Source organism: Hyperoodon ampullatus, assembly GCF_949752795.1.
Source record: "Hyperoodon ampullatus genome assembly, chromosome: 19".
In the NCBI taxonomy this organism is placed as follows: domain Eukaryota; kingdom Metazoa; phylum Chordata; class Mammalia; order Artiodactyla; family Ziphiidae; genus Hyperoodon; species Hyperoodon ampullatus.
The window spans coordinates 25,419,016-25,436,928 of NC_136932.1; the positions used below are offsets into that span (position 1 = coordinate 25,419,016).

The window sequence follows — 17,913 nt, forward strand, 5'->3', positions numbered from 1 at the left end:
CCATCCCGCCGTGGGTGCTGGCATGTTCTTCTTCATTAGGTCTGAATCTTGAGTCTTTGAACAGGCCTTGCAGGGTCTTTATCCCCTGATAAGTCTCCTGGGGGAGCAGCTCTCTGGACCCTTCTCCCCCCTTCCCGTTGGGGCAGTGAGTACAGGCACTTTAGATGTAAGGTGGGGCGCGAGGGCCCGCTGAGGCAGGCTGGGAAGAAGTGGTGTTGGGGTGGGTGGGGTTTTTGCTGCCCTTTCGGATTATGTTGTGCCGTGAGGGTGTGGTTCTTCTCAGGAGAAAATTGGACACGCGATTTAAGGCATACAATCAATACACGGCCAGCTGGAGAGACTTAATTGCACTGACGGGTAAATGGGGATTGAAAGGACAGGTGCAAACACCAAACTAGCCAAAGGGGTCTGATAAATATGGATTTTCTTAAGTGTCCACCTGAATGAGATGGACAAAAAGGAGATGAAAGGCTCGAATGTTTGAATGATTAAGTAGGGAATCAGGTTGCACCTTTTCCCTTCAAGACACCGTATCCATAATAAACTGTGATGAGGAAATAGGGCTCCCGTGGCCCTTCTCCCTTTAGCGACTCATCATCCTAATCCCAGTGAGTGAAAGCTGACCCTGTCTGGGGAGAGCAAGCTGATGGGATTAATCTGAGCCTCTGCGCTCCTTTGTTATCCATCCTCAGGCAGTGGCGCGATGGGGATGCTTCAGCCACACCGGGGAAGCCCGCTGCTCTGGAGGCTGTTAGGAGTGAAGCGCTGCCCTTTGCAGTGTCTGGCCCCTGCCTGGGTGGCCAGGGGCTCTTTCCTCTGCTCCTTTACAGTCCCCCCCTCCGGCCCCAGTGGTGCCCAGTGGGCAGCAGCCCAAGAGAGCCCCTCCCTCAGGTTATCTCTGCTCCTGAAAGGACGCTCCTGAGGAGATCTTGAGTGTTCACCTTCCTGTGGATGGTTCCCTCACTTGTCCAATTCTACCTGCTCATGCCGAGCCCGAAGTATTTTTATAAAAGATGTACTTTTACAGTGACCTTGTATTATGACCATCTCAAAATAAAACTGTTTAAAAAGAAAACAGTCATCCTTTATCCTGCTTCCCTGACGTGGTTTACCCCCATCTTCATCCTCCAGGTTTCACATGTATACACCCGCATAGACACACACACACATACATATAGTTATGTGTATATATTTATTAAATATACTTAAAACTATGTTTTTATGTACCCATTTTCCTGGCACGTGCAGAATCTTGGCATCACCTTCAGCGTCTTTTGCTCTCCTGTCCACCAGTGTGACGTGGTAGAGGGCAAGGGCTGTAGGGTCCAGCAAACCTTAGTTCGAGTCCTTGCTCCACTACATGGACGAGGGTGACTGTACCTAAGTCCCTTTTCTGTCTGCCCCGTTCATCTCTCCGTCCATCTGTCCTCTCCCACCATCTCTTCTGTCTGCAGACACTGTGCGCTGGTAACACGCTAGACGGCAGAGATCAGTACAGCGTTTTCCCTTCCATAAAATGTGGACGTCAGAGCATATTAAGCAGTGTTATGAGGACTCAGTGAGGTCAGGCAGGTGAAATGACCCATCAGAGCGACACGGAACAGGAGGCTCGACAGATGGCGCCTGGGGTCAGCTGGCAGGTCCCATCAGTTCTTCGATTTCCCTGACAGCTCTTACCTCCGTCTCTTACAGACTGAATAGTGCTGGGTGATCACTTTCATCCCCAGACTCTACAGTGGGCTTCCAGTGGCCCTCACGGCCTGGTCTGTTCCAGTGTGTTCTTCCCTCACCACCACTGGCCCTTCAGAAGCACTGCTTTTGTCTGTTATTCTGGCTCTCACACCTTTCGGGGCTGCTCGTGCTGATCACAGATACCCTGAACATCTTCCTGGCCCCTAAATGCTCCCTTAGTTTTAGGGTCTTGGCTCTGGGCAAACCTGCCAGCCTCTCGCACCCTCTCCTGGGCCTGACCCTCTTCAGTTGGCTTTATCTACTGACACATGTGCAGGAAGGTGTACTGCTGGTGTCACTTGTGGGAGTGGACGAGAGCTAGGAACCTGGGAATTTCTAGCCTGCCTTCTGCACTAAAGACTGAGGACTCACCCAGTATTTCTGAGGGAATATTGTTTTTTAGTGTGCTGTTCAGCAGAGAACAATAGAGTAGTGGGTTATGCACTTTGGAGCTGAACCGGAAGCTTTTAAGGAAGGGTGACCTCGGTCATTTATTTTTTTGTATCCTCCATGTTATACTTTTCATAAAAATCTTAGGTTACTTATTAATTTCTATAACTGATGATTCAGTTACTGATTCATCTCCGGGAATACTTAGCAAACCACGCTGAGTTTGGAAGACGCTTCGTGTCGTGGATTTGGTAGATTTGCGGGTCCCCTTCCAGCTAGTCTCAAGCAGGCATATACAAGAGGGGTGTGAGGAGGCACCCTAGCTTTTCTTCACTTCAGCGGGCTGTTTTCTGTAGGTTGGGTTTGTGTCTTCAGGAGTTCTTGACGTTCAGAATTCTTCTAAGGAAGTTCTGCACCCACAGTTGGGGATATGCACATATTATTTATAATAAATTATTCTCTTACTAATAGGGTCTAGCGTTTATCAACGTTTACACACCTCTGTATTGTTGGAGGAGAGTGCACAGTACTTTACATGTTGCTTCCTGGTTTATACCTTGGCAGAACTGTCTTAACAATCCCTAGCCCTTCCCCTCAACTTTAAAGAAGAGGAACTAAGGTTTAGGTCTCCCGGGGCCCTGTCCGTGCTGGCATTTTGTGGTCCTGTTATGTAGGAGTCCAGTCAGTACCAAATGTGGGGACTTCCCTGGTGGCGCAGTGGTTAAGAATCCGCCTGCCAATGCAGGGGACACGGGTTCGAGCCCTGGTCTGGGAAGATCCCACATGCCCCGGAGCAACTAAGCTCGAGAGCCACAACTACTGAAGCCCTCACACCACAACTGCTGAGCCTGCAAGCCACAACTGCTGAAGCCCACACGCCTGTAGCCCGTGCTCCACAATGAGAAGCCCACACACCACGATGAACAGTAGCCCCTGCTCGCTGCAACTAGAGAAAGCCCGCGTGCAACAATGAAGACCCAACGCAGCCAAAAATAAATAATAACTAAATAAATTTATTAAAAACCCCCCAAAACCAAATGTGGCTGAGTCTTGAATGAAATGCCTTCTGATGACTGTTTATGAGATTCTTTCTGTAGTGAAATTAAATTGACTTATGACAGCATGTAGCCCTGTTTGGAAAACAAAGCTTTGTATATTCAATCTAGACCTTACTAATTTTAGTTTTCTTTTCTCTCCACCAGTTTGCTGTTTTGTGGTTCACAAGAGGTGCCATGAATTTGTTACTTTTTCTTGTCCGGGTGCGGATAAAGGACCTGACACTGATGTAAGTAGCTTGGAAACTATTATTTTATGTTGATGAGGGTTTCCGAGTTTAATTTTTTTAATGCCTGAACTACTGTTGTTCTGGCACATACTGTTCATGGGAAGACTTACCAGTTCATTTCATATAACTTTGGCTTTTACTAATGAATAGATTTATAGTCCTTTTGAACCCTGGCAGGACTATCCCGGGCTCAGAGGAGAATTTCCTGTTATCTTGTTTGTACTCTTCAGCTCTGGGTGGCACGTTGGCTAAATCTACCAAATTTATAGTCCTAGCTTTCACAAACACAAGGCAGTTTATTTTGGAAAATGTTGACACATTTTACAATGAACATAAATCGCCCTTCAGTTTATTTGTAACGTCGATTAACTAGTAGGGCCCTCACTGCTTTTGGCCGATGTAACAAACTGTCCCTAGTTTGTCTCATGGGATCCTTGCTGCCTTTCATTAGGTATTATAAATGCTCCTGTTGACTGGAATAATTCAGCGTCTGTTTCGCTGAACAAATGATCTCTGAAACTGCCCACATGTGAATACCTCATCTCTCTGATTTGTGACTTAACTCTGCCTGTCTCTGCTGAGTCTCTCCGTTGCATCCCTTGTTGGCTGAAAAGCGGGGTCGGCAGAGCAGAGTGGGAGTTTGGGGGCGGGGGAAGCACCAGTGCCTAAAATACATCCGTTGGAGGGGAACTTGAGCTGTTACATGGAAAGTCATATTTTTAACTGCAAAAAAAAATTGCAGGGTAGGCCCGGGAGAGTAGGCATTTCTGGATGGCGTGTGATGGACCTCTTTGGCCACTAATACTTAAATGATTTGCTCCAAGTTATTCCTACCTTTGGTGCTTGTTCTGGTTGGGTTTTTTTGGTTTTTTTGGTTTTGTTTTTTTAAGGCATCCCGAGTGGATCATCTTGCCTTGAGGGAGATTAAAGAGGTAGAAGAAAAGAAGTTAGAGGCCAGGAGAGAGCTCTGAGGAGCCCCATCCTGCAGATCGGGTGGGAGAGGAAGGCAGGGAAGGGGGCCGGGAGAGACCAGCAGGGTGAGAGGCCAAGTTCACGACTCCCTAAAGGGCCTGTCGGCCAGCTCTGATCGCATCCGTGATCTTGTTCTGAATCCTCTGTTGGCTCCTAATATTCCACGTAGATGGTAACACACATCCGGGTTTGCATAGGACAGACTTGCTTACCTAGGGATGCCTTGGTTGATGCTTGTTTATGCCTGTTAATTATCTTCAGCAGCTCCTTTCCCGGTCAGAATTTTTTTTTTTTTTTTTTTTTTTCGGTACGCGGGCCTCTCACTGTTGTGGCCTCTCCCGTTGCGGAGCACAGGCTCCGGATGCGCAGGCTCAGCGGCCATGGCTCACGGGCCCAGCCGCTCCGCGGCATGTGGGATCTTCCCGGACCGGGGCACGAACCCGTGTCCCCTGCGTTGGCAGGCGGACTCTCAACCACTGCGCCACCAGGGAAGCCCAGAATTTTTTTTTTTAACATCTTTATTGGAGTATAATTGCTTTACAATGGTGTGTTAGTTTCTGCTTTATAACAAAGTGAATCAGTTATACATATACATATGTTCCCATGTCTCTTCTCTCTTGCATCTCCCTCCCTCCCACCCTCCCTATCCCACCCCTCTAGGTGGTCACAAAGCACCGAGCTGATCTCCCTGTACCATGCGGCTGTTTCCCACTAGCTATCTATTTTACGTTTGGTAGTGTATATATGTCCATGCCACTCTCTCACTTTGTCCCAGTTTACCCTTCCCCCTCTCCATATCCTCAAGTCCATTCTCTAGTAGGTCTGTGTCTTTATTCCCGTCTTACCCCTAGGTTCTTCATGACCTTTTTTTTTCCCTTAGATTCCATATATATGTGTTAGCATACGGTATTTATGTTTTTCTCTTTCTGACTTACTTCACTCTGTATGATAGACTCTAGGTCCATCCACCTCACTACAAATAGCTCAATTTCATTTCTTTTTATGGCTGAGTAATATTCCACTGTATATATGTGTCACATCTTCTTTATCCATTCTTCCGATGATGGACACTTAGGTTGCTTCCATGTCCTGGCTATTGTAAATAGAGCTGCAATGAACATTTTGGTATATAACTCTTTTTTTTTTGTGGTACGCAGGCCTCTCACTGTTGTGGCCTCTCCTGTTGCGGAGCACAGGCTCAGCGGCCATGGCTCACGGGCCCAGCCACTCCGCGGCATGTGGGATCTTCCCAGACCGGGGCACGAACCCGTGTCCCCTGCATCAGCAGGTGGACTCTCAACCACTGCGCCACCAGGGAAGCCCACATGACTCTTTTTGAATTATGGTTTTCTCAGGGTATATGCCCAGTAGTGAGATTGCTGGGTCGTGTGGTAGTTCTATTTGTAGTTTTTAAGGAACCTCCATACTGTTTTCCGTAGTGGCTATATCAATTTACATTCCCACCAGCAGTGCAAGAGTGTTCCCTTTTCTCCACACCCTCTCCAGCATTTATTGTTTCTAGAATTTTTGATGATGGCCATTCTGACCGATGTGAGATGATATCTCATTGTAGTTTTGATTTGTATTTCTTTAATGATTAATGATGTTGAGCATTCTTTCACGTGTTTGTTGGCAATCTGTATATCTTCTTTGGAGAAATGTCTGTTTAGGTCTTCTGCCCATTGACTTCAGACTATACTATAAGGCTACAGTAATCAAGACAGTATAGTACTGGCACAGAAACAGAAATATAGATCAATGGAACAGGATAGAAAGCCCAGAGATAAACCCACACACATATGGTCACCTTATCTTTGATAAAGGAGGCAAGAATATACAGTGGAGAAAAGACAGCCTCTTCAATAAGTGGTGCTGGGAAAACTCGACAGATACATGTAAAAGTATGAGATTAGAACACTCCCTAACACCATACACAAAAATAAGCTCAAAATGGATTAAAGATCTAAATGTAAGGCCAGAAACTATCAAACTCTTAGAGGAAAACATAGGCAGAACACTCTATGACATAAATCACAGCAAGATCCTTTTTGACCCACCTCCTAGAGAAATGGGAATAAAAACAAATGGGACCTAATGAAACTTCAAAGCTTTTGCACAGCAAAGGAAACCATAAACAAGACGAAAAGACAACCCTCAGAATGGGAGAAAATATTTGCAGATGAAGTAACTGACAAAGGATTAATCTCCAAAATTTACAAGCAGCTCATGCAGCTCAGTAACAAAAAAACAAACAACCCGCTCAGAATTTTATCCTGTTTTGGCTGATCGCTGTGGCCACCCTGCTCCCAGCCTGGGGCCAGGTGTGGAGTGTTAGCAAAGAGCTTTTCGCTGTGAAGCGTAACAGAAGGCGCACCTGTGACCTGCCGAGTCCCCTGAGTTCTGCCCCTGCTCATCTTTGTGTGTGTTGACTTGCCTCACATTTTAGTATATTCAAAATTTAAGTTACGAGATGAGCTTTTTTTGAATCTGAGAGAAAAAGAAGTGGGTGAGCTATTAAAAAGGTACAGAATAATGGGCCAGTCCTGCCTGTCTGATCAAAAAGGATTGTGCATTCTTTTCCAAGGGGAACTTTTGCCTTTTGGTCCTTGGCATCCAGAGACTGTGATTGCGGCTTTCTGGAGCCAGGGCGTGCGATGTGACTTCTGTCTGTGTGCGGGACGAATTTACTTATTGAACAAACCTACAGGCTTCCCATACTGAACTCACCAGGGAAGTAGTTGGAAGAGCATGAAGGTATCAGGACATAAAGCTGAGCTGAGGATGGGGAATACATTTTAAAATCATGGGATTATAGAGCTGGAAGGGGTATTAGAGATTTTTGTAGGTTAACTTTATTTTTTAGATGTGGAGACTGGGGCATATTAAAGAAAGAAAATTAAATGAGGTGGGGCAGCGTCCTGTTGCCCCGGAATACCTGGTAGGTTTGTGGCTGATTCTTTCCAGGGTGTTGGTTGTTAAGGGAAAGAGAGAGGGGTCCCTGGCCTGGTCCTGTGGTCAGCGGAGCACGTTGACAACCTGCTACCTGGTTTCATCATTGAAAGTTCTGTTCAGATGTTTAGAAGAGAGCTGATGGGGATGAAAAAGACCAGGTGAAACGATGGAAGGATCAGGAGCGGGGAAATCTAATTTAAAACTACCCCAGGCGTTTGTTCCCTGAAAATTAAAGAAATTAAAGCTTTTTTCAAACCACGGTGAATGCTTAAGATGCCCAGTGTCTGTGCTCCTTAAATAACGTCTTCGCTGGGCTCAGCGGACCCCAGAGCATCCACAGAGGGGGCGAAGGAAGCCACACATCTCGTGAAATCCACAGAGACTGTGCCTGCTCTGCCACCTTCAAGAGGAAAGGAACGGAAAATACTGAAAAATAACCTAGTGGTACCCGGATTACAGGAACCAGATGCGAAGGGAGTTAAACATCCTTTTGGGGCTTCCCTGGTGGCGCAGTGGTTGAGAGTCTGCCTGCCGGTGCGGGGGACACGGGTTTGTGCCCTGGTCCGGGAAGATCCCACATGCCGCGGAGCGGCTGGGCCCTTGAGCCATGGCCGCTGAGCCTGCATGTCCGGAGCCTGTGCTCCGCAACGGGAGAGGCCACAGCGGTGAGAGGCCCGCGTACCACAAAAACAAACAACAACAACAAAAAACACATTCTTTTGAGCAGGCATAGTCTTCACGTCTCAAGGAGCAGTCTGGTGGAAAGGATGCAGAAGTTCAGGGAACCTTGAGGAGAAGAGGCTTCTGGGTTCAGTGGAAGGACCCTCCCCCGCCCCCAAAAAACCCTTTGGCCAGTCGCCCAGCCTCCCCACCCCCTGTGGACAGAAATTCCCTCCCAGCATATCTACACATAAAAGCCACAATTTTTGAGACTTTAAGCGCAGGCCCGTGCACCCGAGGAGAGAAGAAGAGGGAAGACTTCCAAAGACCCTGACACGAGAGGTTGGCTCGTTCACTGATGCTGCGGGTCCTCAGAGCCTGGCCTCACAGCCGGATGCAGGCATGGGGAGCTGCGGTCCGGGGCTCAGAACGCGCAGCGCACTCCTCACCTCACATTGCCAGGGCGTTTTGAGTTGGTGCAGGATTGCCGCTTGCAGGTGTGCACCCTCAGGACGCAGCTCGGGGCCCCGCCCAGCACCCCTGCCCTTTGTCCAGGATTTTGTGAGAGGGAGGGTCCACGTTTAGATATAGCTCTTCTCTCCCTCCCCGCCCCCAAATTAAGACTGGAGCCAGGCCATGGCAGGTGGAGGGGGAGTGTCACCTCGTTTGGCTTGGGGGGAGCGAGCGCTGTGACTTGGTTCTTCTGAAGGGACCAGAGCGCCCTTCTTTCTTCAGCTGCCACTGGCCACCTGCCTTGATGGTTGTCCCGTCCCTGCCCTGCCCGGGCTGCGGTGAGGCCCACCGGGCAGGGCCCGGCGGGCTGGGTTTGAGGGGCCGGCTCCTCCTCAGGCCCCTTCCCTGCACTTTTAAAATTTTCAGCTCGATGCCTCTGTCCTTCAGTCTGGAGCCCCTCCCTGTCCTTAGGACAACCTCTGTCCCTCGAGAATTGTGTCTCCTTGTGACTCCCCTCCTGCCAGAGGGCACACGAGGTACCTGGGTTTCCAGGGTGTGTGCACATGCTTCTGTGTGTGTGCGCGCGTGTGTGTGTACGTTAGCACTTTAAATCCTTGTTTTCCATACTTTGTTTTCTCTGCGCCTTCAGTGAGAAAAGCCACGAAGCGTCACTTTTAGAGAGAGCCTCACACCAATCTCAGTCCCGCTGTGAAAGATCATGTCCGGACTCACCCGCTTCAATCTGTAAAAGTGTAGGGAGAGAGGAGTCTTAAGTGATGTGTTTAAGATGACACAAGTGCTCAACAGCTCTTTAAACATAATCCTTGGGAGGTTTGCCCTGTGTGCTGGGTATGTGGACATTGGAGAAGGTGGAGGGGGGTCTGTTGAAAGGCTTCAAGCCCTGGAGGTCATCGGCTTCCCGGGCTTTGGTCTGCGTTTCGGGTAGTCTCCCTGCCTTTATTCACCTGACGCATCCTCACCGGCCGGTGCCCCTGGCCTGTCCGGGGAGAAACGATTCCTGAAGGGCTTTGCTCTTCTTGTATCTGAGCCGTCCAATTGAGTCAAATTCAGGGGATTTAAAAATAACCTCCGGGGTCATTACTGAAGCTTCCCGGGTTGGGGGGAGCCCCCTCCATGCAGGTGGCATCGGGAGGTAGCTGCAGCCGCCTGCATGCTTGCAAGAACACAGGTGAGGAGATGAACCAACTTGTTACAAGGCGGGGAAGCTTGCTTCCGATCTGGGTGCCCCTTCAAGTCTGTGAAGCCCGTAAAACCGAGCCATCTGCAGAAGCTGAGAGCATCGACCATAAATGACTGACTCACAGCCAAAAATGGGACCCAGTGCACAGCTTGCTGCAGAGCAGGAGCAGCGTCCGGAGGAGCTGGACCCCGCGGGCAGCCGTGTGTCCAGAGAACCGAGCTGCCTGCTTTGCCTTTTGACAGCCTGCAAATACTCTTGTTCTGAAGTTCTTCTCGGCGTCTTAGGAACTGAGCAAAGGAAAAAAGACCGCTAAGTTGTTTAAATTTCAACCTTTCAAAGCTGCATTTATAACAAAACTAGAAACATGTAAAATAAATCTAGAAATAAATTTAATTAGTGGATCTTCTATTTTCTCAAAGTGTGCTTTTATATGTAATAGGGAAACAAGACCATTGTGTGAGAAAAACCCTGTTAAACCCCAAACATTTTTTACATTCCTGAACCAACAAAGTGTGATTTGTAAAAGGTGCAGGTGCTAAAAAGTGGCATTTGAAATTCAGCAGAGGTACTTCCCGGGTCACGCAGTGGTTAAGAATCTGCCTGCCAATGCAGGGGACACGGGTTCGAGCCCTGGTCCAGGAAGATCCCACATGATGCGGAGCAACTAAGCCCATGCACCACAAGTACTGAGCCTGTGCTCTAGAGCCCGTGAGCCACAACTACTGAGCCGCACTCCACAACTACTGAAGCCTGTGTGCTCTAGGGCCCGTGCTCCACAACAAGAGAAGCCACTCCAACGAAGAGCAGCCCCGGCTCGCCACAACTAGAGAAAGCCCCATGCGCAGCAACGGAGACCCAACATGGCCAAAAATTAAAAAAGAAAAAGAAAAGAAAAAAGAAAGTAAGGAGAAAGATTTCCCTCCCCTTCAAAAAAAATAAATGAATAAAATTCAGCAGAGTGAGGTAAAGAGAGTCTCAGAGAAGGAACTGGGAGCCCTGCCCTGCCAAGTCACTGAAAACCTTTAGATGGTGGTTTTCTTATTCATCAATAGGGAGATTGAACTTGGTGATCTTTACAGTTGTCTTCAGCCCTAAATAATATTTTGTCACCTAAATGTTTATTGAGGGCTTCAAGCTGTGAAGATTAAAACGGTGATGGACAGGTCCTGCCCTCCCAGCGCATCCTCTCTGATGAAAAGGATGCAGATCCTCACACTGTAAGGTTGCATGTGACGGCTGCCATCAGTGGGGGAAGAAATAAGCTGTTGTTGAGTTTGAGTGGAGGGGAGAGTGCATCTCATGGAAGAATGAGGGAAGGCTTCCTGAAGGTGGTGACATTTTAAAGATTTATTTCAATTTTTTTTTCAAAATGTTCTTTTAAAAAAAAGTAGACCAATATTTTCCTGTTTTTCCTGCTGGCTTACGGGAGTTCATCCCTCACCAAATGCTGCTACCCAGTGGTGTGTAAACTCAGGTGACACCTCCTTGCAAGAGGACCCATTAAAAGAGCACAGGCCAGAGAGACCCGCCATGTTCTGCAGATCCTGGTGAGATCCCCCCAGGTGAACCTCTGAGTGGAAGCCTCGCTGGTCCTGAAACCCCGCTCTGCACTCCTCACGTGCCATGCTGCCACGGGAAACCTGGAAAAGAAGTTATTTCGGGGAAACAAACCCAACCCAAAGCTCCCGTGCTAATTCTGTTCTTCAGTGGGTGGATTATTTTATGTACCAGATTCACAGTAACAGAAGTATTTCCTACAAGGGTAGGGACTCCTGCTACTTTTGCACCAAATTAATTTAGCTGAGAATTAAAAATAGCCTCCAACACTTGCATCTCCATCTGCAGTTCTGATGCGCTACGGGGGGCCGTGGAGGGTGGGACATCCATCCTCTTGATGCACCAGTGAGAAGAGGGGGTGTGTGTGGTGTGAAAATAGAGAAGGTGCCCTGTGCGGGAACCAGGGGGCCAGGAGACCTGTTTTTGAGAGGGTCACCCCGGGGGCTTTTCAGCTTAATCCAATGGCTGAAGTTGCCACTGCGCGAATGTCTTTGGAACGCTTCGCTCAGAATGGCACATACGGCCAGCAACTCATTCTTTTCAAAATGTCTCCTCTTGTCCCCCCTGCCCCGTCAGCCTTTGAGAGTGTGGTGTGATTGTTTAGGGGAAGCAGCCAAAAGTGCAGTGGAGCCAGATCTGAAAAAGGGGTGTGATTAAGGTGGGTGGTACCATTTTTGGTCAAAAAGAGGGTAAGATGATAAGGTAGACAGTGCTTTTCTTGGGAAAATTATAAACTGTCTCTGATATCAGATTTGAAAGCGACTTTTGTGCTTGAAGCTTGGAAAACACGTAGGAATCATTGCATAGCTTCTCATGGACACTTATAGTTAATACCCATTCTAGAAAATTGTTGTCTTCCTTGACGGTCATGCCTACACAGTGAATTCTTCATGGGGCTGTCCTCTTTCGTTTCCCTTTGGAAACCAACAGCCCAGTGCAGAGCCTGGCACAGAATGGGTGCACAAAGAATAGTTGTTGAACCAGAGAATGAGTGGATGAAGGTCTGATAACCTAATTTGATCACCAGTTGTATTTACATGATCTTGAATTACTTGGCTAGTTTAAGCTACACGTGAGATTGTTACTGAACTTGCCCAGAACTTAGGAATGATGTTTCATCAGCATTATTATGTCACCTCACAGGTGGAAGCCACACCTGATGGGCTTTCCTTCTCTTTACAGTAGTCATTTCAAACCATGGTCTCAGCTATTTGGAGTTGAGTTTAAAAAATGGTGGATTTGGACAATAGCTTTTGACTGATTGGGGTCAAAAATTGGTATGAAGCCTTCCTTATTTTTTCTGACCCATACCAAGTGACTTAGTAATATCAGTTCATGATGTACAAACAACCAAATTAACCTGTGCCTGAGAACTGGAGTCTGGGGCCACTTGTGGCTCAAATCATTGGGAGCTCAGAGCTAGAAGTTCTGCTCCACAAGTCATGACATCTTTATGATGGTACCTGATGTGTACCTAGCATCTCTATGTCTGGTGCTTTTTCTGCTATTATTTGTAATTGTTAAATGTTCTTTGAGCGTTTATTTCATGCCAGGTGCTAGGAGATGCAAAGGTTAAAAAAAGAAACATGGTCTGTCTTCAAATAGCTTATCTGTAGTGGGAAGTCATACATATGAATCAACATGATTATTTATTCAGATGATTACTTCCGTGGATAACCCACATAAATGCACACGTTATTATCTTCATTGTACAGATGTGAAAATGGAGGCTTGGGGGTTAAGCGACCCGCCAGAGTCCAGCAGTAAGTGGTGAGCTTTGACCCAGGTCTCTCTGCTTCCAACCCTGTTCTTTCCATGGTGCCGCATGGTTGGTTAGGAAAAGCCAACTTCAGGGGCAGGCTTTCTGTTGGCGAAGGCTCTATTTTGGGGGTCGGAGTCTGGGGTCAGTGTGTCTATGAGAAATCTCAAAACAGTAAGAAACTGAGATTATAAAATCCCAAGATATTAACAGTAAAAGCATTCACCAAGAGGACTGACGGTGCCCACAGTGAAGGCTACAGCACCTGATGGGCCAGGTGAGAGCCCGGAGCCGTTTGGAGACTTGGTTCTGGTTCTCCTCAAGAAAATGGGAAGGTAGGGCTTCCCAGGACCCTGGGTTTCTGGAAAGATTCAATGCAAGTGGCTTCACCCTAAGTTGAAAGCCAGCCCAGAGAGCTCCTTGGCTTATGCCAGAGCTTGTTCCTGGATTTCAATGACTCACTCTTTGTTAAACTGAAGTAGGCGTCCCATTCAATTAGCTAATACCTTCCTCACCTTGGCTCTGTCTTTGCTGTTTAATAAATTGCCAGTGGGAGACTCAGGAAAAGTCTGCGGACAAAAAGAAGTGCGTTTCCTAGGGGATAGGAGAGGAAGGAAGATGGAGGGGTTTCTAGTTACAGCATTATCACTGTGACATTTCTTTATTTACAGTGAGAGTAAGGGTCCAAAACAGTGACAACAGTCAATGAACCTACTTAGTAGGAATTCTGTCTAGGCCTTCGACAGTGGCCGAGAGAGATGAAACCAGTGGGAGAGTCGCTTTGGTGACAGCTGTTTATACTGTGTTGCACCAGAAGCTGTGAGCAAATGCCCTCAATCATAGTCTCTTATGAGCAGGAGGTGAGACAGACAGAGGGAAGGTCAATTGTTCTAATTTTGTTTCATTCCACATTTCTATTTATTTTTATAATCCAGCCTGTTCCCGAAACACATTTATTTTGAGACTGGTAGTCCAAGGGTGGGAAGCCAGGTTCTAAGAAGAACGTCATTGCCACGACACGACTGTGCCACTCTCCTGCGTCACATTTTCCCAGGGTTTCTACAGAGTCGCACACGATGACTCCACTGGCTGTTTGCTGTGGCTGTTGGTTGGTCCTCCTCCACCTTGACCTTTCCAGAGGAGGGGAGCACAGGTTTCTTACATAGTGGTGGCAGTTTTCCAAGGGGGCAAGTCTTAGCGCACTTACACATTATGTGTCCTGAGGTCTCACGACCAAAGCAAGTCACATGGCCAAGCTCTGGGTCCCTGTGAAGGCAGATTAGTTCGGGGTTCTCCAGAGAAACAGAACTGATAGGCTGTGTGTGTGTGTGTGTGTATTTGTGTGCACAGATGTATGTGTGTGTACAGGTGTGGGTGTGCGCACACAGGTGTGTGTGTATATTTCCCACAAAGAGGTTTCTTATACAGAACTAGGTCATGAGACGGTGGAGGCTGGCAGGCATTTAAATGTTAATCTCATCCAAAAACACCCTCCCAGAAACACCCAGGATAATGTTTGACCAAATATCTGGGCACCCCATGGTCCAGTGAAGTTAACGCACAGCATTAGCCATCGCAGAGGGACAGGGCACAGGTGTAGGCCCTGGGAGGGCTGGGTCGCTCGGGCCATGAATTTAACAGTTTACCGCAGGATGACTTATTGTGGTTGTGTTGTGATGTTTTCTTTCCCCTGAACCTCACCCATCTCTGTATTCCCAGCGCCTCGTATGATTTCTGACTCACAGGTGATCGTGAACGTGTGTTGTAAGAGTGGATGGAAGGAAAACTGAAGTCTCTGATCCCAAATAAAATAAATATCTGTAAAATGTTTCATGAGAGTCTCTCAGATCAATACCAGCCGTTTCTTGATTTTAAATTAGTCTTTAGGCAGTGAATTTCCTTTAGAAAGTTTTTTTTCTTCCTGTGTTGAGAGAATCTTCCGTTTTTGAGGAACTCATGCAGGATGCCCATTGCACTGTGCTTTGCTAAACGTATGACCAGGATTTGTAACTTGGTGAAGGTTTTTCGGGTTAAATGTTGGTGGGGAAAGAACCTATTAAAAGGAAATGCTTGTTTTGTCAACTGCATGTTTTAGATTTATATTCCTTGAAGTCACTGCTAATTGTACAGTTAATCTGGAGAGGTTTATAACAAATCACAGTTCAAGAGGAAGAGAAATGATAAAGCTGAGGAGTCAGGAGTCTTTGATTTCTTTCCAGTTTGAAATGAGAGGTGCGTGTCTAAGACATGCATCATTGTGCCAGGATAAATAATCCATGCGGAAGTCATAGAGGTTGCTATTCATGCTCATGAGAAATTTGTATTGTTATGAGATTGCTGTATGAAAGAATATTTTGAAATCCACAGCCTACACACTGTTTAACAATGGTTGAGGGTTTTTTTTTTTTTCATGTCATAAACATCCCTAAGACAAATACCTTTCAGAAGGCAGTGTGCACATTGCTTGCTGTCTATAACCTCAAGTCCCTAGCCTGTCTCTCCCCACCTCTTTTTCAAGGCAGAGAGCTTTGGAGAGTTAACATGGGGTAGACATTTCATACCTGAAAATGGTATTTTCCGTGCAGGAGGGTGATTTTAGGTTTCTAAGATATGAAGCTGTATCATGACTCATTTGTTCTTAAGCAGGTCGTTCCCCCGTTACTAAAATTAATCACAAAAGACCAGGGAAGCTTGAACAAGGAGAGTTCACACAGCAGGTCTTAAAATTAGAAAGGGAGGCCTCTTTTCTTTTGCATTTGCGAAGTTTGAATGATGCACCAAGGTTTTAGGTAATTCACGTTAATCAGGTTTTTTTTTTCATTACAAATCTGTAATTTAGAGTAACTGAAGGTACAGAGCTGGAAGTGAGGAAGAAAAGTGACATGGTAGAAAATTTAAAAAGGGATCAGGTGCATGTGTGAAGCAGACCTGCCTGCAAGTCCACATGCCCACCGTCTGCTTGGAGCTACGTGCTTTGGTTTGGTCATATTCTCACTAAACGCCTGGTCATCCAGGAGCCCAAGGATGGGAGAGTCCAATGAAATAATCTCTGGAAAAACATGCAGTTTACCAAAGAGCATCTTGCTGTGTCTGCTCACGTCTGCTCCTGTCCCCTCCAGTTTCTCGCCTAGGCAGCATCCCCAGTGGTGTTTTGGATGTATCAGGCAGATCACATCATTGCATTGCTTTGTCCACACCCTGCAGTAGCCTTCCTTGACCATTACAGTGAAATGCAAACGTCTTACTCTGGTCAACAAGGCTTGTGGTGATTGGGATCTGGTTCCTGTCCACCTCACAGACAGGACAGGCTAATAAGCTCATTTGCACCTGAGGGCTTCAGCACTGGTGGATTCTTGTGCCCGGATCTTCACGATGCTCCTTGATACCATTCCGGTGTCTGCTCAGGTGACTCCACAGAGAGGCCTCTTCAGCTCTCACCCTCCCCTCTTCACTGTCCATTAGCGTGTCCTCCTTATGTACCTTTGATGGTCCTTGTCACCCTGGAAACCGTGCTATTTATTTGTCACTTGATTGCTGTCTGTCTCTTCCACCAGCGTGAAGCACCATGCGAGCAGGGCTGTTGTCTCACTCACTCTTCTATTTGACTTAGAACTGTGTCTGCCACGTACTAAGTGCTCAGTTAATATTTGTTGCCCAGATGAATGTATGTGACTTTTACAAGAGAGATGAAAAAATCTTACAGGGTTTTGTTTGTTTCCTTCCAATAATGTAACTAAAAGGAACTGTCCTAGAATCAGTGGAGATTTTTCCTTTTCTGTGACTATAATGCCATACCATATGATAGTCATCTGGCCATGCCAGTTGAGCCTAAGGCCTACTGTGTGATTGGATGTATCTCCCCGACAACCAAAAAAGCATGTTCTTCATAATCTTAATGTTAGGACTATAGGGTCTATAAAATTCATTAGAAAATAAAATGTATACAATCAGTCTTACTGAAGCAGAATACCCAATTACCCACCAGATTCTGAATGTCAGCCATTCTAGATAACTGCCATAAGTCTTGAATTTGAAACCTTGAGAATAATTTATATCTAATAGGATCTTAACATTGAAGATTAGGGTATGGCTATATATTGGCTTGAGTGCAGTGTCCTCTTAGATTTCCCTCTGCAGTCATGAGTTTCTTTTACTAACAATCTGTGGGCAGTAGGGCGTCGTTAAGTCAATTGTGATACATCCATGCAATAGCACAGGTGTAGCCATTAAGAAGGATGACTATAAAGACACGGAAAACGCTTGTATGATGCTCCATGCAAAAGCTTAACGTAAAGGTCTTACTGTGATTAGGACTATGACCAAATTTATGTACGGAGCGGGCAGGGACTAGAAGGGACCCTAGGAAACAGAAATCATGATAATTTGATTTTTAAGATGATTTGACATAGATTATTTTTCTGGATTTAATCTTGTTGGAATAGTACAATTTTTGAAAAGCTCTAATTGGCATATTTGCCCCCTCTCGAATCTCATCCACGAAATTCTTTTGAAATGTGACCAAGTGCTGTGGTCTCCCAGGACGTCATCTGAATGGAGCAGACCCACCCACCTGAGAATAATTCTTTGCCCAGCAGCAGTGTGCTGGCAGAGCTGTTTGCTGCAGACGTCTAGGCTGCCTCGGGCTAAGTGGATCCGTTCGCAACACGGGTGATAGAAAACCTGGCCAAGCAATGGTTTGAACTAAATAGGGGTTTTGTTCTCATGTAACAAAATGTCTAGACTGGGAAGTCTGGGGCTCATGTGGCATCTCCAGGATTCCATAAGGACCCAGCCTTTTAGTTCAGCCTTCTTATCGTGTGGCTTTGGTCCTTTCATCCTCATCTTTGTTGTCCTGGTTGTAAGACGGCTGCTCCATCACCATCCCTTCCAGGTTCCACACAGGAGGAAAGAGAAGGGTGAAGGTCGAAGCACAGATGCCTGTTGAGTCTGCTC

General features: G+C 46.7%; 1 protein-coding gene across 2 annotated transcripts in view; it reads left to right on the forward strand.

Annotated features, from left to right (window-relative positions):
* The window catches only part of PRKCA (protein kinase C alpha), a gene marked incomplete at both ends in the record, with an annotated part of 373,558 nt that overhangs the window by 158,034 nt on the left and 197,611 nt on the right, over positions 1-17,913 (forward strand). For both annotated transcript variants that reach the window (XM_079726327.1, XM_079726328.1), the window contains one exon: positions 3,324-3,406. In XM_079726327.1, the coding sequence (XP_079582453.1) occupies positions 3,324-3,406 (83 nt within the window). The remainder of the gene's footprint in view (positions 1-3,323; positions 3,407-17,913) is intronic.